The 26,257-nt window shown below is 39.9% G+C and overlaps 1 protein-coding gene across 3 annotated transcripts in view; it reads left to right on the forward strand.

Moving 5' to 3' along the window:
* The first annotated feature begins 5,831 nt into the window (after nucleotides 1–5,831).
* The window catches only part of SS18 (SS18 subunit of BAF chromatin remodeling complex), a 42,514-nt gene continuing 22,088 nt past the window's right edge, over nucleotides 5,832–26,257 (forward strand). Inside the window, exons 1-4 of one of the 3 annotated variants that reach the window (XM_005243274.4) lie at nucleotides 5,832–6,010; nucleotides 9,072–9,148; nucleotides 10,460–10,544; nucleotides 23,581–23,734. In XM_005243274.4, coding sequence (XP_005243331.1) covers nucleotides 5,942–6,010; nucleotides 9,072–9,148; nucleotides 10,460–10,544; nucleotides 23,581–23,734 — 385 coding nt within the window. In that variant the 5' untranslated portion in view covers nucleotides 5,832–5,941. The remainder of the gene's footprint in view (nucleotides 6,011–9,071; nucleotides 9,149–10,459; nucleotides 10,545–23,580; nucleotides 23,735–26,257) is intronic. The other 2 variants (XM_005243276.4, XM_005243275.4) reach the window with 2 other exon arrangements.

Consider the following 26,257-nt stretch of genomic DNA (forward strand, 5'->3'; position numbering starts at 1 on the left):
AATAAAGTGTAGATTATGTTATTGAACAAAAGACTCCTCTTTTATTCCTATACAATCAATACAAGAGAGGCATAGGCATTATCATGGCCCACATTCCCATCAGCAAGGCTTCTAATTAGTCTTTTGACTTATAATTTTTCTGACTGGCATCCAGAGCAAACTCAACTTGATTTTCAGACTGACTTAATAGTTAAGATACATCGCTATTTTACTTGCAAAAGAATATATAGCACTTATGGGGTAACACTGCAATACTATTCTAGAGTATCTTTTTAGATGAGAGTCATGCTTTAAACTTTCATGCTGAATAAAGGGAAAAGATGGGAAGTGGTTAAAAGCATTGCTACATTCTTAAAGCAAAATAAATACTAGAAATCAACAGTTACTGGGTTTTTTTCCTGTTTTCCTATGTTGCTTAGAGAAAATTACAGTCAATTCCTCTTTGTAGGGTAATTCAAAGGCAGTTCTACCTATTTCTAGAATGCATTGCTTGTTGCCCTCATTTTACGACAGGGGAAGATCCAGGCTTATAGTTCCTACCTTGCAAATACCAACTATGCACATTGTAATTAAAGTGAATTTGTGTGTGCTCCCTGCTTCTCCTGGAGCTCAACCTTCCCACCACGTCCTCATGACTGAAGGTCATGAGTCTTCAGAAGGCAGAAGTTGAAGATGATGCAAATGATGCAGAAGTGAAAGTCTTCAGAAGCATCTCCAGAAGAATAGTATATACCCTTCCATTGCAAAAGTGTTGTCTTTTAACAGACCTGAATGTTCAGTGATCATCAAGATTATTACTACCTTTTCTTCAGCACTGCTTGGCAGTGCCTTATCGTGTTTATCTTTTCTGCTTTGTTTTCAAAATTCAAAAAATGAGGAAGTTAGTGAACTACAGTACTTTGCTTGCTTTGCTTCTGTGTCCTAAAATAAAACATCAACCTCTAAGAATTCTTCAAGAATTTTCAGCTCCAAGGAAGATTAGATTAGACGTTCTGCTATTCTTTATTTATAGCATACGTTCCTAGTAGCTGGAGATTCCCTTTTGAAAAATAAAATCAGGACACAGAAAGATTTTCTTACTGCAGCTGTTGCACTTACTCCCATTAGTGCAAAGTGCTGAACCTGCTATGAATTTCTTTATTCTAAATATTTATATTTGCAGACTATGATTTTTATCTGGGTTTGTTATTACCCCTCTGGAATATGGCAGAGCCACCAATATCCTTGTAGTGTGCAGTGCTGTTTGGGTACTTCACTTTATACCAGAACATACAGGCTTGTATTTTAGGTGCTACTTCTTAATAATTTCCCATACAATAGCCAGTACAGAATATAAATGACAAAATTGGAAAAAAAAGCAGACAAGAAGCTGACAGCATAAATTCAAGAAAAAAATTTATCATGCTAGTGTGATCCCTTTTAGGAAGCAAAAAGCACCGTTTACCCTAAAAACACTTTGATATTGTTGTGTATTTTGATAACAGGTTACTGTTTTTTAAATAAACAGACTTGGAACCATTTTTAAGACTCAACCATTTATATAGGCAGATCTTAGGTGCAAGCTCCATTTTGCACAAAGATGAATTAACATGGAGACTGGGCACACAGTAAATCCCACAAAAGTTATGAGATCACGCCAAGTTCAGTTGGTGAAGAAATACTGAACGAAACGCATCATTTCTGGCTTTTGTCATCTTCCTTTTTCATCTACTGAAAGACACTCCTTCTTTGGGATCTGCTCTGTTACCCCCGATTGTATTGCTGATGTTACAGAACACATGCATAAACACCCCCCCCCCCCCCTTTTTTTCATAAATAGCAAGATGAAAACAGTCTTCCCTGAAAAAGAGGCTCAGATTCACTCTGTCATCCTGTTAGCGGTAGATCCTGAGCTATCATACTTATTATAGTAAAGAAAGTGGGGTTGTGGGTTTTTTTTTGTCAATTTGAAGTGAATGCACAAAATGAGGTGTTCACCAGCATGTTGAAGGCTTTGTCTGAGAAATGTCTAACTCTCAGGAATCATTCTTAACTTTCATACTGAAACCTCTAGTCAAGTAGGTTTAAGCCAATGGTGCTACCATAAAATCTGTTGCTATCCTCTTTCCTGTATATATAGCTTCATAGATGCGAAGTTTGAAATTTTACTTTTAAATGTAAATTTGAAAGTTTTAATGAATCAGCATTCTGTATTTTCCTGCTTGTGGCTGGGAATGTCTGTGGGTTCCTTCTCTTACTTTTCTCTCCTACTCCAGAGAATTTGTGGAAACTCCGGTAATAAAAATGAAGATTGCTTACCATTTTTTCTCAGAATTGTCGGAAGACATGATCATTGCAAATATTACAGGTTTCTCCAAAACTAAAGGAGTTCCTCTGCAATGAGGAATTTTGACACAATCCTGAGAAGACTAAAATCACTGTACTGTTAGCAGTTCATTTCAAACTCATTCTCTAGGAGCTACATGCTAATGCTTTCCAGACCCTAGTCTCAGGAACTATATCTCTATCCACTACTTGCTACTGACAAGTATAAGTTGGAAACATGGGAAAAAAACTTTCAGAAAAGGACCCATCCTCCTCTGTCTGTGTTCTTTTCTCTTCAAAAAATATGACACACTGAAATGCACATCAACAAAAAAGACACTACACTGACAAAAGTTGGAACACAGAAGAAAGATCTGGTTGAAACATATTTGCATTTGAAACTCTTGATGATGGTCTAGATTTATGCATCTAAATTACAATTAAATAATGTTAAGGTTGTGAGTAACTCACAAGAGCAAAGAAATGTGCAATTAAAGGGAAATATACCATATGTCCTTTGATATCTAGGCATATTGCAGTGCATTAAGAAAGTCATAAAAGAGACACCCTGTTGTGGTTATGTGTTCTGAGACATGTGGCACATTTCCATTGTAGCTATCTATTTCCCTGCTTGTATGCATCTGTGCCATTATTTAAACGTTGATTTTGAGTGTGATTTTCTCTTTGCACGGTAAAAAAAATGGAGCTGAGGACTCTTTTTTCAATGTTTCTTTACATCTGTTGCTGTTTCTGAAAGTGGAAGTCCAAAATTTTAAACATATGAATGAAAAATCATCACAAAAGGGAATAAATGGATTTAATTTAATCGTCAGACAAAATTAGGCAGAGATGGTTTTAGTTACTATGGATGAATGATCTCATATCTTCCTCTAAAAACTGATACAGCTGAATTTCAAACACTGTTCTCCTGCATTTCACGTGGAAATAGGAATGTACTAAAAAATTTGACATATTTAATTTGGACCATTTGGGGAAATACAATGGGAACTTATTCCTTTCATTTCAAGGTTACTCACATGTGGCATCCCGCAAGCCTATGTTTTTTTTCTTCTACTCGAAACAAACCTGAAAATGTGGGAGAATATGATAGAACTTTCAGATCTTAAAAGCAGTATTTATGCGGCTGACATCTAACCTGTATTGTCTCAAACTCTGTGATTACCAAGATTCCCCAGCGTGAAATGTTTTATAAATAGTGGTTGGGTAACCAGAGGATGAGAACAAGATAAGTTATACTTGTGGAAAGAGAAAAACATTTTGCGGAATTCCCAGAGTATTTCATGAGAACGTTTGCTCTCCAGCTGCTGAAGATGCCTGCAGCCTTAGACATTTTCAGACACCTCACCAGTTCTCTAGGGCCAAGTATATACTATACTTCTGCTAAAGAAAAAAGTCCTCATAATTCTATTTGCAACTGGCTAGATGGTTTCTCCTGATTACATGCTGATTTGGCCACATCTGTCTTGCATACTTCATTCCCAGGATTCTTTGCTGTCATTTGTAGTAACTAGAAAAAGCATCAAACTGGGCACAGAACTATTATACAGTTATTCTACGAGTTCACTCCAAGACCATACAGTAAGAACAATGCATCACCATGAAATGTATCAACTTGAGAAAAAACAGGTTTCTTCAGCCCTTTTTTTGCTTTTGGTTTCCTCTAAGTATGATGGCAATGATGATAAAGTGTGTGGGAGACAGAAAAAAAACAACCTACTAGTAAAAAAATGGACCCAGATACCATGGTGATGAATGGTTAGAAACACAAATGGCCTAATGGATATGCTGGCATCACTCCTCCTCCTTAGCATGACCTACAGTGCAAGGACTGGGCCAGAGACATTTTCTGGAAAGGAGAGCAAGCCCGATTAGCATCACATCAGCTCAAGGTCCTATGTAATCTGAAGAGACAGGGCAGAAGCAGTGCCATTCTGGTAAAAGAGAGCATCGGGCCCAGGTGGCAGGCCCTTGGGCAGGGGGATGCTGTAGGAAAGCAAGAACAGCTTGGAGCCAGCAGCCTGGGAACTGGTTGTCATGGGAAAAAAAGCATGGGGTGATGGGCAGTCACAGTAGATCCTAGCATAGCAGAGCCAGAAAGAGTAATCTTCATGAGGCTGGGGAAAGGAGCCAGCCTAGAAACAGTCTGAGGAGATGCCATGCCAGTAGGGAAGCAGCTGTACAAGTCACAGGGTGGCCATGGATGCCAGTGACAAATACAAGCTGTAACCAAAAGGGTCAGGGCTTGAGGGAAGAGCCGGGGACTTTAGCCAGCAACAGCTGAGAAAGAGAGCAAGCAATGCACCCAGTAAGGAGCAGGATTCACGTTTTGTGGTGCGGTGGTGTGTCACCAAGTAATGTGTCCCATCAGCCAGAGCAGCACACGCCCCTACCAACTGCAAGATCAGATATCATTTTATAGAAGGCCGCAGCTTGGAAAGGAGACAGGACTCACAGCCTGTAGCGCGGTACTGAGAAGCACCCATGCTGAGCAGGTGATATGCCCTGAGGGGGGGGGGGGGGGGGGGGGGGAAAGCAGGTTTAAAAAGATTTAGTTGGGGATTTTCAACGTTACTGTACCATTAGTATTCTTTAAAGCTCTCATCCTTGCAAAGAATAGTCTTAAGACTTTGCAAACGTGTACATGAGGATCGGTGGTGAAACCGTGGTGCCACCAGCGGCCGCACTGAAAAAAACCCCAGGTTGCTTTTAGCACTTTCAGCGTCTATAATTTATTTGAAGGGGCAGCAGTAACTCCTTCTCCTTGCTCCTCTTCACCCTCACGACAGGGAAACAGCGGCCGCCGAGGTCAGCCGGCAGAGCCGCCCCACGCCACCAGCGGGGGTCGGACGGCCGCTCCCCTTCAGCTTTTTTTCCTCACGGCGTCTTTCCGCCCACCTGCCGGCGCTGGCAGCGCGGCACCGCAGACGGCGAAAGCATCACGACGGTTTGCAGCGGGCCCGCCACCGCCAGCTCCCCTTACGGACAAGCCCCGTGTTGCCACGCCGAACCCCCGCGGCCCCGCCGGGGGAGCGCAGGCCGCCGCCGGGCCCTCCCGGCGCTTCGCGGAGGTGTCTCCCCCCGCCCCGCGCACCCGCCGGAGCGCGCTGCCCGGCTGCAACCAACTGCGGCAGCGAGCAGAGGGGGGAGGAGAGCGCGCCGCGCGGCACAGCCAGAGCGCGTCCCCCGTAACGTGCGCACCACAGCGCTCCCATCCCCCCGCCGGCCGTACCACTTCGCTGCCCGTCCGGCTCTGAGGCGCGTTGGGCAGGAACGTACCAACGCCGCGAAGGGAAAGGGGTCGCCGAGAAGGACGCGTGATAAGGGAAGGTCGTGTTCAAACGGCGCAGCGCCGACTCTCGGTCCCGTTGTTTTGGCGGAGCGGTGGGAAGCGGCCGCGGCCTCATCGGGGCTCCCCCGCACCGCGGGAAAGGGGGAGGAGCCGCCGGTTCTCCTTAACCCTTCCCCGGCGGGACGGGGATGGGCCGTCCCGCAGGGCACCCGTCCCCGCCCCCCGCGCGCAACGTTCTTCCCGGATCGCTGCTGCCTCCCGCCGCTGCTGGTTCCGCGGGGCGCGTGAGCGGGCGGTGGGGGCGGACCCTCCTGGCAGCGGCCCGACATGTCGGTGGCGTTCGCGGCCCCGAGGCAGCGGGGGAAGGGCGAGATCACGCCGGCCGCCATCCAGAAGGTGAGGGGGAGAGGAGAGGGAGGAGGGTCCGGGCCCGGCCCCGGGGGCTGCAGCTGTTTCCTGCCGTCGGGCCGCGCGGGGAAGGGGTGGCGGCGCCCCGGAGGGCCCAGGCCCTGGCGGGGGGGTGCGGCCGGGTCGCGCTCGTCGCGCTCGGGACACGGCCTGGCGAGGGCGGCCGGCAGGGAGCTGCCTCTCTGCACTTCGGCAGTTGTTCGGGGGTCCCGGGGCCGGGCAGCGCCGTTCGCGTCGGGCCGCAGGGGTGGGGGCGGCCAGTGTCCCAGGGCTCCCCTCGCCCCGGCTGCACTGAGCGCTCCCGGGGCCGCGGCCGTGAATTAACCCGTAAGGACTCGGCCTGGCCCCGCGGGGAGACGGAGGAGACGAGTAACTCCGTGCTGTGAGGGGTGCCTGAAAGTCGGGCTTGAGTCGGGTTCTCGCTAAACCCTGTATGTGGGGCCCTGCCTCCGCAGGGTAAGCGGCGACTACAGCTCCCAGGCTCGGTCGGCCAAGTGGTAAGGCTCCCCCCCTAAACCTGAAATGTTTTTAAAGTCAACGTTATGGTCGGAGCCAATGACAGCTGCTCCGGACGACTCCATTTAAGCTGTTGTGGGAGGGAGCAAGTTGACTCGCTGAAGCAATCCCAAGAAAAGCGTATGTAGGATTTCTGATCATCAACGGCAGAAGCAAAGGTGCATGTTCAGGTTCATTGGTAACTTGCTGCTGTTTAAAAACTTAACTGAAGATTTGCACTGTTATCAGGGTAAATAGCCATGAATCAAAACAGATTTCAGGCTCCGTGTCTAGAAGCCTTTTGGGTAGATACAGCTAACCTGATTTAGTAGAGAATGCATCTCAACAAGGTAGGTGTTGCAGAGCCCCAAAGTTGTAATGGAGACCTATGGGGTACTGCAGCAGAAGTCAGTGCTTGAGAAGTGTAGGTGGAAAAATACATACCCACTGGGTGGAAAGCTGCCTAAAGTTAATCAGTGGAGACTTCAGGTCACTGGGGTACATATGGAGAATGCAGACAATTAAACTTTTCTAGTGCTATATATAGACAAGCCGTTAATTTGGTGGGGGTGTGCTGGCAAAATCCTAGTATACTTAAAGCTGAAGAATCCTTTGTAGCGTATGTAAGCTGTCAGAAGCCCTGGAGGTGTCTTCATCCACCTGGAAACCAAATTCTGTTTTGATGGTAGGTGTTTATAACTTGTTCAAAGAACTGTTTCAGTTTTCTATCAGTAGCTGCTCAATCAAATTTATGTAAACCATCACCTGCAGCCTTGTTTAGGTGACAGTGGTATTCCTTCTTCTTTGCTTTTCTCTTGCCCATAGCGTTCCTTTCCTCCCACCCACCAGAGGTCCAGCTTGCATGGTTACAGTGAAGAATGTAACCATGTAATTACCAGTTTCAAGGTCCACCTGTCTGCTAAGCCTGAAGTGTCTGCTGCCTTCCTTTGGAAGGTGGGAGACATTCTGAGGAGAACCTTGATTCAAGGCTTCCTATGCAAGTGCTGTATTAGACTTTGGTATCAAAGGTATTAGTTCATTTTTTCTTATGTGTTTCTGGTGAAAATGGCCACTGTGATTTTTATACAACTTCATGTCAATACGTGTGAAATGTGTTTGTGTAGCAGTGTGTTTGTGATCCTTTTCAGAGCACGCACCTACAGTTCTGCCTAGTTTCTGTGGCTAAGACAGTAACTCAGAATACTGCAGTTCTGCTTCTGTTTAGTGCTTAGTGACAGTGTTTCCAGATCCAGTAGTTTCAGCCAAAATAATTGCTCGGGGATTGTTCTAGTCAGTTCTGGTGAATTACTGGTTTGACTTCAGGAAGACTTGGCTGCTTGGCCATGGATAGGAGTCATGAGTGGACTGTGTGCTGTTCCTGGTTCTATACCCTTTTCACAGTAGAGACGGATTAGTCAGACTAAAATAATAAAAAAAAAAAGTCACTGCTTTCCCCCCACTCCTCTTTAGAATTTTAGTTTGGATTCCTAGGGAAATGAAGGTGATGCAATGACAAGGTTGGTGCTTTCTTTGTAGAAGCATGATGAACATTGTTGCTAGTCTCAGCCATATGTGGAAGAAGGAAAGAGCCTGTTTCAGAGGTGGTTAAGATCCTATTAGTTTTGTGAAATTCAGCAGCTGGGTAAAGGGATCTAAACTAGTTTTCCACTGAGAGGAAGAAGAGAGGTAAATCAATGCAGAATTTTCCATTTGGCAGTAAATTTTCCATTTAGTTCAGTTGACTTGGGTAACTTTGCTGGTAGCTCAGGTTAGCTGTGGTTCTGCTGCCTCCTGTGTGATCAGAGTGTTGGAAGAGTGGTTAAAAAAACACAAGTGTGGGGGATATGCAGCTCAAGGAAACCAGGCTTTATTTTTTTTCCTGTTTATGGAGTTTGGAACACCTTGAATTTGTGAGCATTTTGTAGAAAGCCATGAAATGTGCTTTTCCCTGTGATTTTAAGGCTACTTCCTCTTTTGTCGGAATATTAATTGACATATCTATTTTGCCCGTTATACAGAATATTTATAAAATGCAGTTTAATTAGAGGTTCTTGATGTAAATATGGCCTAGCTTTCCAGTGCATTTCCTTAAAACAAACCTGTCTGGTAAGCTTAGCTTCTATCAATAACAATCTCAATGCCTTTTACTATTAAATTTATGAATAGTTGCAGGCTTTAGAAGGGGAAGGGAAACTTGGGTCATAAATTTTTAAGTAAAACTTTTGGTAGAGATCAAATGAAGAAATGCAAAACTTTCAAAACTTCCTAAGACCTTGGCGCAGAACAAGCGTAGGTATTTGGGAGGCTTCATGAATGTGGCTTTAATAGTGATATGAAACCCTTAAACAGAAAGCTGTAAAACTAGTTGGAGGGGGGAAACGGGAGCAGAAGAATGTTCCGTGAATAACTGGTTAAAGTAGAACCTTCTGGAATACTGCCACTCTTTTGTTGTTGTTTTTTAAAAACTCTGAGAAGAGGAGCAAGACTCAAACTTACCTTCAGTTTCTTTCCACAGAGAACATGAAACTTACTCCAAACTTCTTTATCGTTTCAGATGCTGGATGAAAATAACCATCTTATTCAGTGTATAATGGACTATCAGAACAAAGGAAAGACGTCTGAATGCTCTCAGTAAGACATTAATCCAAATCTACTGTGGACTGGGTGAATTTCCATCTAGAGCACCTGGTTTAGCTTACCTTGTAGGAGAACTGTGCTGTGAAGAACAGAAAAGTGTTGCTACAGATACTGCACTTACAGTTTATGGTTTTTTTTCTTTGCCATATGACTATCACTTCTGTCACTGAAATGGTACAACTTGCCTACTGTAAGGTGATACCATGATGATGACACTTGTAAAAATAGAGACTGTATAACCAACATTTTTTCCTCTGCATCATGATTATACCTTGGGAAAGAGGTAGTTTTCTTCTCACACCTTTCAAAATCATGTAGGAGTGGACCTTTCTTCTTTCTGACAGCATGTTTGAAAACTATCTGCTTGCCACTTGCCCAGGAACAAACAGGCTTGTTCTAAAAGTTTGGCTTGCCAGAATATCCCATGTGGACTTCCTGTCTGGTGGGGTCTCTGAAGAGTGATCAGAGTGATCCAAGAACTGTGGAAGGAGTGAAGTATTAAGGAGTATTATCTTCTCATTACTCTTTTCTGGCATGTGATGATCATGGTACACTTGTAACCAGACAAATACGGAGTCATGTGGCAGATGGGACATCACAGTATGGCTCAAGTCCCTTGCTAAGAGAGCTGGTAGTATGGGAGGGGGAGGAGGGTCAAAAATAGCAGGTATTCTTGCTTTAGGGGTATGCATTTATGGTAGGATAGTTACTCTATTAAGCTCTTTACAAGCCTGTAGTTATGTATTCATAATCTGTTCCTGCTTTCAAGGTTATCTTTGTGACTGTGGGCTAGGTGTTGAGACTCTGGAATGTGGTTCTGTAGCAGACAAACCATTCCATAGCAAACTTCCAAAGCTCAGGGTCTTGGTTAAATGTTTACACTGTTTTGGGTCACAATTCACATGTATTTATGGTATTTTGTATTTGGGGACACAATAGAAGGAGCTCTCTTTCCCTAGTGTTTGTGATGGAAATTACACCAGCCAGCCACACATGCTCTGTATGTCTTTTGGGGCAGGAAGTGAAATAGGGGAGAACAGTGTTGCGCAGCTTTAGATTTGTCGTAGCAAGACAGAAGTTGTACAGAAGATAAAGGCACAGATTTGATGGACACATGGGGAAAGATTGGGTAATAGGTAAGTGTGAGGGGGAAAAGGCTTAGGATTCCTAATAATGGCACTCTTCTAAGCCTCTTGAATCTTGTTTTACATAAGTAACTTTCTTTACATGTGTAGAATTAAACTGAATTGTGATGTTACTGTATTTGTGACTGAAGATCTGTTTCGCTTTTGTTTATCTTGATAGATACCAGCAGATGCTGCATACGAACTTGGTTTACCTAGCCACAATAGCTGACTCCAACCAGAACATGCAGTCCCTACTACCAGCAGTAAGTAGCAAATAGTGGAAAAATAGGGAATAGATGTCATTTGGGTTTCTGTAGGGGGGGGAAAAACCCCCAGAACCAAACAAGTGTTTGAGGTAACAACCAAACATTTAGACTCTGATGTACTGTATGGTGAATACATGATGCAGTGTCTGTTCATGCTGTATTTGGAGTAATCTCACTGCTTAGGTTTTGCTCAAAATCTGACTTGTCTAACTAAAAACTGTTATTCTGAATTAAATGTGCACTGTACAGATCATCTGGCCTGCCTCATAGATAATCTTAGATTTATTTTTTTGTTCTCAACTGAGATCTCTAGTGGTGTGGCTCTTAGCTGCTACAGCAGTACTCTGTTTTTCCTCTTGTTAGTGAAAGGTGGGAGTGTGGGAGATTTAAAACTTGTTAATTTTTTTTTCTGGAATATCATCCATTCTTTTGCTTCTGGAATGAAGTTGGATAAATCTTTGCCTGCTTTTCTGTGCTTTATCTGAGTCTCATTCTCTTCCTCTCGTCTGTATTGGAAAGCACCCTTTTTTAAGGTGTATAATAATAATAATAGGCAAGAAATAAGGTTGCACAGGCTTAACTTGAAATACTGCATTTCTTGGGTAATAATAGCTATCTTTTAAAAAAAAAATCTGGGAGTTTTCTGAACCTGTATTCCTGAATTCTGTATTTTAGAAGATGCCTCAAATTTTCCCCCCTTTTCTGTTGTTTATGGAGCAGTAAGGAAAGATACAACAAATGTTAAAAATAGCCTGCTGTCTGTTTGCTTTTTCTGTTAATCAGAAATCTTGGGGAGTTCATTGTGAGTAACACTAGGAAGTTCTTTGTTTTTTGGTAATAAGATTTTCTTGAATTGATACAGTCTTGATTAATTTCTGTAATATGAAGCTAAGAAGAATGTCCATAAAACAGCCATTCCTAGATACTAGTTTTCACCAACTGAAATTGAATTACTTTTTCTTTGGTCTCTGGAGAAGAGTTCTCCAATCATTACTACTAGCAAAGCATCCTTTCAAGTTGGTATCTAGAGGACTATAGAAGCAGTGCTTCATTATGTCCAACCTGTTGTGCCTGTAGAGCTTCTCTTTTTATAAATCCATTCTTGTAGCTGAGGGGGAGGGAGAGGAACCTTTAAGAGAACTGTGTGTATTACTCAACTAATAACGTTTTTGGAGGCTTAATTCATATCCTGGTTCTGATGACAACTGGAGATGAATTTGACCTTATCCTAGACCCTGGTGAAAAGCCCTGTTCTTAAAGTTGAATGTGGTGACATTCTCTTGTTAAAAGGGAGATAGGGTTGGGAAAGACTTTCAGATCGGGACTGGAGTGCGTTTCTGATCTTGAATGTAAGCAATATTCCACAGTAGTGAGAACATGGCATACTGTGGTTTTGTTTGCGGGTGAGGAGGGAGTCCCCTTTGGGCAACTGAGGTGGGGAATAAAAAGGTAACCTTGTTTTTTCTTAAAAAATAATATAAAAGATGAAATTTAGGTGTTCAGTCTTACCTAAGTGTAGGTATCAAAGCTGACCTACCAAGTAAAATCTTTGAAGATTTGCCTGAAATCTGGTAACACAATCAGATAAAATTACTTTTTATTGTGGTTTTTAGAAAAAGATTCTTCAAATTCTGTTTTCCTAACAAATTCTAGCCAGAATAATTTGGAAACATGACCTACTGCTTTTTTCAGTGCAAGATAAACTACTTCAGACTTCCTTTACTGGCTTTCTGTTTAAGAACTGAGGAGGCTCAAGTTGACTTGGAAGTATTATGTTTCTGTTCACCATGCTTTGGTGTCAGCTGTTGAACAGACCTGGTAAATTCAAGGGTTGTGGGTGGCAACAGTTAAATATGGAGCAAGATACTGTCTATGCAAACATCTATTAATTGTAATAGTAAATTACACCAATTATGATACTACCATTGCAGTAGTTTCCCACATAACTTAGGAGGGCTTGAATCTGGATAGCTTCTTTTTTGTTTAAATTTTACCTTGTTTTTATTTTAACTGGGTAATTATACTCTTGAGAAATGTCACAAATTAAAGCACTTTATAACAAGTAATAGTTATGTGATAAAATGAGGCTGAAAAAAAAAACCTGCTGTTAAGATAGCATTCACACTGAAAAAAAGAGCTAAATGATCAGGTTCATTGTAGTTCTTGGTATAAGCTAAAATGACTTGAACATCATAATAACTTTGATGTATCCTCTCACAATACTCCTGAGATTTAGTGCTTCATGTTGGGGAAAAATGCTTGTAGTCACCTTTTGTGCCTCTGTCCACATCTCGTACAATGTGCTGTTCTAATCAAATGACTGCACATCCTTTCTGAAAGTATGGTATTACCTGCAGAGAACAAGATAAATCTCATACTAAAAAAAAGTATAGTGAACCAACAGCGTAGAAGCATTTCTCTGCACTATAAAGGGGACCTGAAAGTAAGGAAAAGATGAAGCAAACATTGCAAGGTGCGGGCGAAGAGAACTAATGAGACTTGGAAACTCCAGTGTCTTAACAAAGGTCCTGTTACTGAGGAGTGTATAGAGTATTAAAGTATGATTTCTGGAGTAAGACACCTTCCTTCACAGAAGACAAAAGAAGTGCAAGGTTAATGGCCTTGAGTCAACCAGTCTTTTCTCAGTCACGTGAACAGCAGCATTATTAAGGGCAGGGCTATTTTGAAGTGTCTTTCCAGCTGGATGAGAGTGGCGGCTAAGTCCACGTGTGAAGTCGATGTGGCTTTTTGCTGCCTTTTTCCAGATTATGACAGGTACTCTTTCTTGAACAGCAATTGAAAGTCTGTTTGTCTGTTTACTACCACCATATGGGATAAGCTAGCTTCCCAAAAAGGGCTTGTACAGCGAGGAACACAACACTGTTGCATTCTTTTGATTTTCATTGGTGCTGCTTTTGAGAGAGGCAAGAGCAAAGTATTAGTTGCCTTGAACTTGAGGTAAGATGCAAGTAAAGTTTGTTACTGGGACTTCCAAGAGAACCTCCAAAAAACTAGTAGTGAAGTATTGTGTGCTTGTGTTTCTAACACGGTAAATCTCAAAGTACAGAACAGCTATCTTTTCCTCCCAGACTTTCATTTATTTGTTTTTTTTTCTGAGAGATAGTGTTTTAGTGGCATTAAAAAGTCATTGCAAACTACTGAATATAACTCACCCCCCCCTTTTCTACTGGGACATTTTCCTTCCCCTGTATGTCTTAATTTTGCTATGTATTTATCAGAAAACAACCCATAACTATCACTGTTGGGAGAAGTAGAGGGCAACTTTTTTGTCCTGCACTGCAGTGTTACCATTTTGGCACTAGTTTTGTAACAGGCAAATACTAAGGTCTGGAACATTTGTTTTCTTTTTCTTAAACACAGAAAAAGTGATGTGTTTTTCCCAGATTTTTTATTACATAATGCAACTTGCCTTCTGCCAGCATGCAGAGCACTTGTTTTCAGTGTGCATTTCAAAAAGGTGACGAAAATTAATGCTAGTGATTATTACTCACTTCTATGATGTACCAGTTTGCTTTTATATTGAAAGTGCCAGTTTCTTCTGGTAGCAAGCTAAACTCTGTATGTTTCTTGGAAGTGACTTCCAAGAAAACTTACTGTATCTGAATTGTAGAAAAATGTACACATTGCATTAAATTTTCTTAAGTTTGTAATATTGAAAAGGTTATTAATAAGTTTATTAATTAAAAGTGATTTTTTTTCCTTGTGTGAGATACTTCTCTCAAAACTATTGCTTTTTTGTAGGACTTGTGAAATCCCTTAATATATGCTGTTCCCAAACTTGTCACACAGACTAGCACAGAGTTCGTGCCATTTTAATTACAAACCACGTCTATGTAAAGTGGCGATTGCCTTTTTATGAACACCCAACATCAACAAACACTGAAATGCTGGTTACTTCCAAAGAAACTGCTTCAAGAGCCAGAACCATTAAACATTATTACTAGCACGCAACTAAAACTTTTCTTGTCCTTACTGGGAGAAAGGGTTTTTTTTGTTTTGTTTTGGGGTGGTTTTTTTAAGTTGTGGAGTTGGGGTGGCTAAATAGGAGTCTTCAATGCAAGAATGGTTTTAATCAATCGGTGGAAAGTCTCATAGGGTCTTAGATACACTTCAGTATTTTTCAAAGGGATAATGTTCAATCTATCGTTTTAATGCACTTGGAATGTGATTAGTTTGTAGAAACAATTCAGAGTCTTATGAACTGAACAGTGTACTCTGATTTTAGTAGCCTTAATTTTGAACATAAGTTGTCTGAAATATGTATGTAAATTGAATTATCTTGATATTGGTTTTCTTGAAAAAGAACCAAAATGGAATCCAGATAAGAAAAATATGGCTCAGCTTTAATAGCTTAAAGTAAAATTTGCAAATAAAATTCCTTTTACTGAAGATAAGAGGAATCCTAAGTTAATAAAATTCTTACCCAGTTATGTACCAAATGCCTGGCAAAGTCTGATACCTGTGGTAGTATAGGAGAAAGTCTGTTCATGTTATCTGCTTTGCTGCTGATCACAGCTGGCATCGGTCTTTAAACCTCTGGCTTAATTCTGTATATTGAATGTTAGTGTGTTGATTAAATTAGTTTTAAAGCAGATATTATTCTGCATTAGCCTTTCAGAACACAGGTCCATGCCAAATTCAAGTTCAGCTATTTGTAAACTGAACTAATAGAAAACAGCAGAAGAATGGTTGAGTGTTTCCTGTCAAGGGGCAAGTGAGCTATTAGTCACAAGTGGAGCTTGGATTTTGAAGAATAATTGCTCCGATTAAATGTTTGTTGAACAGTTTTCAAATATCACGATTTCTAAAAAGTTTTACAAAGAGAAACATTAGGTAGCAGATGTTTTGAGAAAGGGAGGAAAGATGTTGCATTTATACCTACTATATGCAAGTACACTCCAAGGAACTTGCCTGCTGCTCTTTAAATGAGAGGCAAGTAGAGCCACAGTGGTTGAGATGGGTAAAAGAAATTAAGCTTCAAATCCCTGTACTGTTACTAGAAACTATCAAGTTAGTGCAAATCCATAACTGAAAAAAGGTAATCTATTTGTGCTTATATCCTCCCTGAACTACGTAATTTCTGGTATTATTCCTTCCTCCAACCCTTTGTACTCTACCTTTTGTATTTGTTGTGTTGATTCTGCATAGTGAAAAATATTTCCTGTGTTTTGTGAGCAAGAAACCCATGGGGTAAGCCTCCTTTGGTAATAGTCTCTAGCCCCTAGTTAGTTAGGCTTTGTCATTAAAGAGCAGGGAGTGTGGGACATCTAGGTTCATGTTGTAGTACCATATTACTCTTAAGAATTCAGTGTTACCACTGTTGGCGATCTCAGAGACTCAGCACTTTGAACAAAATGGGAAATAAGACTTCTCCTGAAGTTGTACAGTATTATGGATCTGTTTGAGATGAGATTTAATTCTTTATTGCTGTTCAGTAGCCTAGTTCTTAGGTATGACTGCATTAACCAGTCATAAAAGCAATGCATTATGATCTAGCTGTGTAAGTGCTTACAGAGAGGTCTAGTGTGCCTGTATCACTTAATTGTCTTTTGCTCCAAGGCCAGCATGTGATCATCTGTATCTGTTTTCTTTCTTTGAGGCTTTTCGCGATACTTGACTTCTGATCTCTCAGTGAATAATCTGTCTACATGTTCATTGTACGTAAAAATGTGGTTATGGGATATTAACCAGAAGAGAGCTAGTTTTATGAATAGCTACTCAGATTTTTATGGGGGTTTTTTTGGGTGGAGCATGAAAAAGCATATTCATTGCCTATATCAGGAAGCTGAAAAACTACTCATTATGGGGAGGAAATACTGTAAAATTGTCAGTAGTACAAGCTTTTTAGAAGACTTAAAGGCAAAGCAACCAGATTTGCAATGATTTAAGTTTTGTGGGTTGCTTCTCCCCTAGCCTATTTGTTGAATCTTTGTAACAACAGCAGTCCTTGCATCGATACGTTTCTTTTGGGGCTAACAGTGTCATCCCGCTTTAGCAAAAGAAAATTGAGTGTGTGCTGCATTTTTAAAAGAACTTTCAGGTTGTGTAGCATCAATTTATCCATGTATGCTATGGTTTCATTATAAAAATTGCTTTTCCAGGTTGTTTGCTTTGCTCCAGAGAGGCTTTTAAAAGTTGGAAAGAAGTTTGGCAGTTGTTTGACAAGATTTCCCTTCGATAGTAATGATTATGCTGACATAACCAGAGCTGTACTCTCATCAGCTGCAGTTCTGTTGTGTGATGTTTTAAAGTTACTGTATGATGAAACAGTTGGGAGAATCAGTCCAGATTAATTAGGTGGAATGGGGAATATTTTCATTCTGGATTAGTTCAGATTAACTGCAGGGCTATGTAAATGGCTGTGTTATCACAACTGAAAGGGGGTACTGTTGGGAAGTGGAGAGCTGCTGGAGGCACCTTTACTCAGCCAGAAATTCCACAAAAAAACCAACCAATCCAAAAACCAAACTCAACACCCCCAATCCCACTCGAACCAAAACAACACCCCACCTCCTCACCCTGAATATAGGAATTTAAGTTGTTAGCATGTTGGAGTGAGTTTACAGACCAGTAGTGTACTCCAGTTTAAATAAGAGGATCACTTTAACTTCTGTAAGCTACTTTGCATGTATTGCTAATCAGGTGTGTCCACATGGGGAGCTAGTGCACTGTACACAAAAAAACCTACTTATTTGTGGCTGATTTAGAAATTAGTCAAAATAGCAGCCAGTTTGAATTAGGACTATGCTCTAAAGTATAATTCTTTCATACTTGAAGATGTGATTTGCTTCTCTGTAATACAGTATCTGCACAATAAATACCTATTTCGACCCTAGGCAGTTCGCCGAGAGCTGTACCAGGCAGTCTGGTAATGTAGATGCCGGGTCCTTCAGCCTGTATGGTTTTGCTGTTTCCCCAGTGAAATGCTCTCAGGGTTCTGCGGGATTCTTTTGCTTTAATTGAGTTTAGATAAGGCTGCCTAGCTGGATTAGAGATAAAACTTTTCTCTTGGGTTGCTAAGTGCACGCAAAACCTGTAAATACTGGACCAGACATTAAACCACCTTAAAAGCCAAAGAGGCAGGAGGTAAACAGCTGTGAACAGAAAGCTCATGCTTTTGAGGACAGACACAAACTGCGTTTTATGAGGGAGTTATGGACTACCTCTGAAGTTGTCTAGTTTCTATAGCTTGGTGTTCCCCAAGGTAATATCTGCAGTTAATGTATTCCTAGTCATTCAAAATAAAATCATCTGAATTTGTATCAGATTATTTAACTTTTGATTTAAATGATTTCTAGGTGCATTGAGAGTTCTGTGTAACTATTTTTTAAGTATTAGAAGAGCTATTGCTATGTGGACATTAAGTATTTTAGGGTGAAATTTTCTGGTTGTTAAAATGATGCTAAAAGGTATTTTTACAGTGAAGTATTTTTAATACGGCGATATATGCAGTTTGAAACAACTAAATATTCCAATTTCCTCTTTCAAAAAAGCGTTTAAGTATTATGCACTATTTTAACATTTTGTTCAAATGTGAAGTCAGAGTTTCTCAGACTTTTGAAGATACTGATGTAAGTCGAGATTTAGAAACTGGTTGCCATTCTAAATTTAGAATTCCTTACTGCTAGTGTAACAACTGGTACTCCCAACAGTGAGAGAACAATGAGATTTGTAATTAACTTCACTATTTAGACATGCTTGTAAATGCTTTTCACATAAAAATCTTCTCTACTCCCAAATATTACCTTGCTGAGACTTTATGTAGGTTCTTTATTTTTTCATTTAAGATACTCTCAGTGCTAGAATACCCTGCACCTTGTAGAAGAAAAGTTGTAACCCAATTAAATAAACCTCTCTTCTTTCAAATCTCAAAAACGTGTTCCCTTATGATCTTATTTCCCAGTCTGACACCTCAGTAAGTACTCTGCAGGTGCCATCACCACCTATCAGCAGAGTACTGCTCTCTGAGACTGGGACAGGTGCTGTGCTATTAGCGATGTGATATTAGCAGGGCAGGGTACCTCCTGGGATGGGATATTTTGCTTTGCAGAAAATTATATTTGAGAACTGAAAACAAAGATAATTGATTAAATACTGAGTTAAAAGCCTTCTGATCTTTCTAAGAGAAGCTCTATGTTTGTGTTCCACATAGCTTCTAATTGTTACTCTGAGAGAATTTAAAGAAAATTGTATTTTTGATAGTCTACAGTAAATATCTATTGCTATTTGTATTGATTAGCAATACTGTGTTTTCATGTGTTTAACAGTATTTTCTGTCTCTTTCATTTTGTTGATGATTGAGTTGGTATTCCACCTCAGTTTTTATAACAATAAATGTTCCATAAACAGATCTTTCAACTTGCTGTTGATGGTAAGAAAAATATGACAGGGCAGGGAAGAGATGATAGATGAAAGTGTACAATTCCACCATGGCATCTTTTGTTGTTTGCTGTCTTACATTTGATCCAAATTACTGTTTCAAAGAAAACCCTCTAAAAAATAATGCAGTTTGTCTATTGTTCTAAGTGTATGCTTTCAAATAAATTTTGGGTTTAGCAGGATTTTTTTTTTCTGAAAGTTGTCAGTTAAAATTTAGTGGGCTCTTTGGTTACAACTGCAATCAGTTTCAGTCTTCTTCCAGTTCGGATTTCTAGAGTTGGACAAAATAGCTTATAGTTTATTTTTTTTCATGCTCTGATAAATTTTAAATGCTCATAGCAGCTATAAATTGTAATCTGTGTGTTTGGGGAAGTGAGCCAAAAATTAGTGTTTAGCAAGTGAAGCTCTGTCTTAACATTTTCCATTTCTTTAATGGACTTTTTACTGATAGTAAAATATTTAACACTTTCTACCTTATAATTGGAATAAAATGAGCAATGATTTTAATTTCTTTCTTTTCTGTGACTTATCTAGCAAAAGGGGGGAAGCAGCCTTTCCTTTGGTTCTGTTAACCTAACTACATTTGGGTGTCATGGAGTTTCTTTATCTTTTTTTTTTCTTTTAGTATTTGGCTTTTGAATACTGCATGGTCATTCTGTATTTCGAAAGGTCTTTATCATGCGTAGTGCATATTACTGGCCATAGTCAATATTGTTAACCTCTGTAAAAGAACAAAAAAGATTAAGTGGCCCAGTGGGGTTTCGTTTTTAGTTTGGTTTGTTGATTTTTTTATATAATTTTTTTTAAATTAAAAAAAGATGTAAGAGAAGTTTCACCTGTGAAAGCCTGGATGATTCTGATAGAAATAGAGAAGTTGCCATTTTAAAACAATCTTTTTCTTGTTCTGTCTGTGGCCAGTAGAAAAATATTCTGGAGGAATTTCATTGGGCAATAATTATATCTGCAGGAGACTCTTTTTTCTTTTTAATACTGTCAGGTAGTGGTTGGTTTATGATCCTGACATGAAGGCTTGTAACACATTTAAAATATCCTTTATAATGTAACAGTTTCAATTGCATGTATGTATGTGTAATTGTCTCTGAATTTTACTTAAACTTTGTTCTAGTGTCTCGTATTGATGAATTCCTCAGGTTTATGTGATTTATGTGGTGTCTTGTATGTTTAATGTTATTCCTCAATTTATTCACTCTTCTGGGATTTTCGTTGTTGTTAAACCATAAATTGAATGATCTACTTTTTGTATGTATCGTACATTAAATTATATTTCTGCCATGTCCTCTTATTCTTTCCTTTCAACTTGTTCAAGTGATAACACTCAAATCTTTCATCACTGATCGCCTGTCTTTGGAATCCTTCTGCTTCTACGGTATCCTTCTGTGATTGCTTTCCTCAAACTGAACTTTTACACTGAATCATTAACACAAATGCCATGGCCTTTTTTTGGTGCATATTATACCTCAATTCTGGTACATCAAGTACTGAAGATAATCAGAAAGTGAACACAGGTGTTATTAATAGGTTTTATGTATTTTTTAATTTTTTTTTTCCACCAAACTCTGTGGGAGAGGTCAATTTTTTTTTCCTGAATTAGTTACAATAGGAATTTCCCTTTTCTGAAGAGTTGTCCAAAATTCAGTGTAATTGCCCTGTATCTATCCATGTTGAATTTCACCTGGCACCATTCTACTTCTTCTTTCATCCACAGTCTTCAGTAATTAGTTTTGCAACATCTTCAGATGTTGACGTTTACTAACAAATATTTTCAGGGGACCTCTACTATGTTTCTTTATTCTTTGAACTTCCTGTCAGGTTATTACTTATTTCTTTACTAAGGGCAGTTTCTGATCCGTGAAAATGTGTACACCTCAACAACTCTTGTATTAAATATGCAGCTAAGTAGTTTTAACACATTTTTGAAATTTTCTAATAGATTAGAAAGAGATGACTTCCATATATTGACACTTTACTAACTCATCTTTATTTTTATCATCCTTGGCATTTTATAATTCTGTTAATTATTTTCATCAGTTTACTTGTAGCTTGGGGATCAAGGCTCACAGGTTTATGATTCCTAGAATTGGTCCTGCTACTTTTTTATAAAAAGAGGTACAGTGTTCGCTTAACTTCTAGTCATCTTAGGGGTAGTTTCTTTTAATGAAAGACTGAATTTTTTAGCAGCTTGGACTGACTTGCATTATTTTCAAGAATCTGAAATGGGTTCATACAGGTCTTTGGGCTGTTTCCATATCCAGAAGGTCCTCTTGATAAACTACTTCCCAGTAGTACCTCTTTGGTTGTTTTTAATTACTCTTTCAGTTCTCCCAATTCCCTTTGGTTTGTGAAGTCTCTTGGAGGTTTTTATATCCAATGAGAATTCTGTAATCCTTCTTTTTTTTTCTTTTTTTTTTCTCTGTATTCCTTGAACACTTGTGCTCTCAAATCTGGTTTTGGATCACTGTGGTGTTTGTCTTAATGTTAAACAACAGCTGTTTTGAAAACTTCCAGAATAAATTTCAGAGTTGGAATATATAGTTTTGTCCCAAATAAACTTCGGATGTTTGTTCATCCATCGTTACGTGTGTAAGGGCATGCCCACGTTTGTGCAGTAACAGCTGCAGGATAGCTGAAACCTTGGTATGATCTAATATTTTTTTAGTACTTTATAGTATTTTTCATTATCAGCATGTTGTGGGAACATTTGATTTACTAATGATTTATACTTGAAATCTAAGAAGTTCATTTAAATTCTGAAAATATTCCAACTTGGATGGTTTTTGGCTTTGCTCTCTGCTGAGGGGGGCTGTTACGTTCTGAGCTCTAGCTGCTCATGTGGAGGTACCAAGTATGTTGGTTTTGCTGCTATTCCAAAACATACTTGCTAAATAAAAATTAAGAAGTCTCCGATTTCTTTTTTGGTTTGTTTCTCCATATAGCAGTTTTAGATAACTTGTTAGGTGCAAAAGTAGGATGACAGTGGGCTTTTGAAGGTGAAAGGAAGGAAGAGATTGAAGTGGCCTTCCTTTGGTTGCTCACTGGTTGAAGAAGATGAAACAAAATGGTGCAGCATTTTGCTCACACTGTTCAGGGAGTGGAACTGCCTTCACTCTTACCTTTTCTGCTTTCTGCCACTTCTGCTATAGGATGAGGAAGAAACTTACTTATAAAACGTCATTTTCTTCATTGTGGAGGAATAAAAGGAATTTAGTAAGAGAAGTAGCCTACTTGCTTGTATGTTCCTTCATCTTCCTTTTCTCCGGCTGAAAAAAAGCCTTCACTGATTTCTTGAGGACATCTTAAAAATGTTGCAGGGAAAAATAACTGCTTGAGGTATTTGAAGAAACATTGAGAAAATAAATTAGTACTGTTCTTACCCTACCTCTGGCAAGTGAATACGGGTGTCTCTGTGTCACCCTGATGTTGATATCTCCAAGGCCAAGAAGGGGTCCTGCCTTACAGTAGAAAAGCGTAATGCTTTCCAAATGATTGTATTATGTCTTGTCTTGTGAACCTCCTGATGAGTATGTGTAGGTGGTATAAGGGGGGCTGGGCTAGATGGGAACTTAGAACCAAGGGTGCAGACCCTTTCTATGAAGAGAAATGTTGAAAAATATACACACAATTGTCTCACAGAAGGGGTTTTGCGTGGATAGTTACGGTGTTTTAGAGGGTCCTCAAAAGCCAGAGACTTAGGTGTTCACACTCACAGAGATGATTTTTTTTTTTTTTTTTTTATTCCCCTGAATAAGCTGAGGTGTGTGAGGAGGATCGTACAGTCTTGCAGGTGTTTTTTGGTAGTAAAACAAAGCTGGCTACTAGCTATTTCTGCATCTCCTTACATTGCTGTGAGTAGAAAAATTCCCCCTTGTGTTTATTGTTTTTCTTGCTCTCCCTCTCTGAACTCTCAAGGTTATTCAGTTATTTTCCTCACAATTTCATTAGGAAATTTGCCAAAAACATCCTTTCTAGGCAGCTGTCTCTGGACCTTTGGAGGCCAGCACTAATGTGCTTCCAGTCTGTAGGGGGTGTTTGGCATGAAATTACGAACTAGGCCTTCAGTGCTTGGGGGGAGAGAGGGGAAGAGGTCGCAAACGTTTTACCACACCCAGGTGCAAATTTTTGCTAGTCTGTGAGCATTCAGAGGCTTTAATCTCATGTTGTACCTGTGGTGTCCTGGTGCAAGGTCTGTTAACAGCAACAAATTGTTCATGTGAGACAGTTACAAAGAAGAGTTATTTTTCTGCTCGACAAATGTTGCTTTGAAGGAAAGCTTTTGAGTCTGTAGGAGGGAGTGACTCCAGCAATCATAAACTGTTCAGATGTAATTTTTTAATGAGGCATTGATTTGTATTTTTGTTTATTTTAAAGCGGTGCTTGAAGGTGCTGTGGTGTTGTCTGCATGTCATACTTAATGTAAAATGGATTGAAATAATTCAATCTTTTGCCAAAATTAATATTGGGAGGGATTAAACGTATCGGAACGAGCAAGAAATGCATTTCAGTGCTTTCTTTCATACCATGCTGAACAATATAGGCAACTGCTGTACCATATGTACATATAATATATTTGTCAGACTAACTGCTTCTCATGTTTGACTAAACTGTCTCCTTTCAGCCACCCACACAGAATATGCCTATGGGTCCGGGAGGGATGAGTCAGAGCGGCCCTCCCCCACCTCCACGCTCACACAACATGTCTTCAGATGGTATGGTAGGTGGGGGCCCTCCTGCACCACACATGCAGAACCAGATGAACGGCCAGATGCCTGGTAAGTTTTTCTCCTCTAAGACATTAACACCAGCGTTGCCTGGCAACTGAAACGACATGGGGGCTCAAGGGATACTAGATTGTTGATGACAAAACTGCTTTGAATGCCCCCGAGTACAAGCTCTCTTAGAGTTTGTTAGCTACAGAGCTACGTGACCTGTATTCAGTGTTTATCAGGCTGCCCTTGGGCTTTGATGTAGCTGACACACAGCATTCCTCTGATGAACAGAACTGGCTAAATTTAGTCTGTTTGAAACTGTGCAGTACAGCTGGCTTTAGAAAGCTTATTGGGAAAAGGTATTGGCCTGTGGCTGAGTGAACACAAATCCTTCCATAAAAAGATAATGTGAAATCATTGTAGCTAAATAATTAGATAATAATAAAATAGATACATCTTAAAGAGTGTGTTTCGAATGTGGGTAAATTTTTTTTTTTAAAAGTTGCTTTTATACAGAGTCATCCAGCTTCTGCTAATCCTGTGTTCTTTATTATTGAAGATGTGTTGAATCGTAAGGGATTTGTGAAGAAATGGCCTCCAGTTTATTGTTCTAGGTGTAAATTTTAAGTCAGTTTTTATGCCATACTGTTTTGTTTCTGACTTCCCAAGCACTTTTCTTTTTATTGCAAAGCAGTGAAACAAGATGATAAAAATTCCACCTTGTATCTACCGGTACTGGCTTTGGGGTAACTATTCCCTTTAGCAGTCAGATCAGAATGGAGTAGGCCCTGGAAAAGCTTGCTTCTTTATATAGAGGCTGTTTTCCGGAATTTCCACTCATAAAGTCATACTGCCTATTTCATGTGAATTGGTTTTCAGCTTAAAATTGCATTCCCAGGATTGCCTTTGTTCAGGACCCCTTCATTTTTTTTTTTTGTATGGAGGAACCTTTCATACGAAAGCTCTTCAAGGTATTGATTCTTCCAAGAAAGAAAACTGCTGTCAAAAGGTCTTTGAAAACTCATCTCTTGGTGGTCACAAGCTCCATGACGGCAAACACATTAAATAGCTGTGTGAGACTTAATATGAAGTAAAAAATACAATGCTTGCTGTAGTCCGTAATATCTGTGCAGATCTTGATAAAATGGACCTGATAGTGATGGTTTTTTCTGAGAATAATAGCTGAATAGCCTCCAGAGGCCATGTGTAAGAAGTGTAATGAAAGACCTAGAGAAGAAGTTAGTTTCATCATACATGTTGGTCATGGTCTGCATTTGGAGTGGAAGGAGCAAATATGCTGCTCCCTAAGCAGGGCAGAGCTATTCTGGTTGTGGAGTCCTTGTATCCATTTAAGATTCATCAGCTCCCAGGGAGACTAGCACTGCCTCTCAAATCAGTCTTTTTGACCCTCTAGTGTAATCATATTATTGTTATTATAATGATCTTTTCCAAGGAGAAGGATTACTGAGTCACAATGTGAGCATAATAACTTCACTGCCGAGCCGTGGGAGAGAAAAGTCACTCCTTAAACATACATATTTTGTAATTAGATAGAATAAGAAAAGAGCTCTTATGAAAATACATGAAAGGTAAATAGGTTTGTTTTGGTATTCACCTCAACAGACACTTAAATACAGTTTCCAGCTAAGCTTTAATTTAGCCTTTTTTCCAACATACTCCATTTTTCGAATGTCTGTTCCTTTCCTTCTCTGTTTAAGGTTGTCTCTGAGGATGTAAAGATAAACAGATTAGGATGAGGGCATCTCTAATATCAGAAAGGCATGCTAAAATCCTTCTGTAGTTAGGTGTTGGAAAAGGAGGAGCAGAATCATCTTGTTAAGTGGATAGTTGAATGATATTTTTTGAAGTGTTTGCTAGTTTGCCTGTATATGAGCCTTTCTGTATTTCATAGACATGTACTTGTAATAATTTCTAAGCGTATGCATTTGCTTTCTGTTTATACAGCACTTATTCCCTAAGTTACATAGGTGCTTTGTAATAGAAGACAGATACAAAACCTTAAGTATCTGAAGAGATGAGCTGTCCAAAAAGAATAAAGTTAGTAATGTGCAGAGAATCCAGGGTTGACAATCTGGAATTGACCAACCTGGAAGAAGTAAAATCCAGGCTCAAAAATAGCAGCTAAGAATTTCTGGAAGGCTTTATCTGAGTAGGGACTTGCACAGGCCAGAGTATGGGTGGAAGGGTTGATGGGAGTATTAAAATAACTGCCTAGTGATGGTCAGAGCGTGAGTTGTTTTAAACTTCTGCCATAAAGCTGTCATGTTACCTGAAGGGCAAAGGGTGATTTTTCTTGTACTTGTGTTCTTGATTAGTAAAGGATCTCAGGTGCTGCTGAGACCCTTAATTGCATCCCCTGACAAACAAGTGTCTCTGTTCTCTTACTGCGGAAGACAGTCATGACAGACCTCTTTCAGCCTATGGTGGAATTGAATGTTATCTGTACCTGTGACAGATAATGTTTTTTACCTGAAAAAATTACTGACTGGAGAGTTACATTGACTGGGAATTCATGTGATGCAAAGTAAAGGGTGGTTCTGGATTTGGAAGGATATGAACTGGGTG

Source organism: Falco peregrinus, chromosome 3 (assembly GCF_023634155.1).
Source record: "Falco peregrinus isolate bFalPer1 chromosome 3, bFalPer1.pri, whole genome shotgun sequence".
NCBI lineage: Eukaryota > Metazoa > Chordata > Aves > Falconiformes > Falconidae > Falco > Falco peregrinus.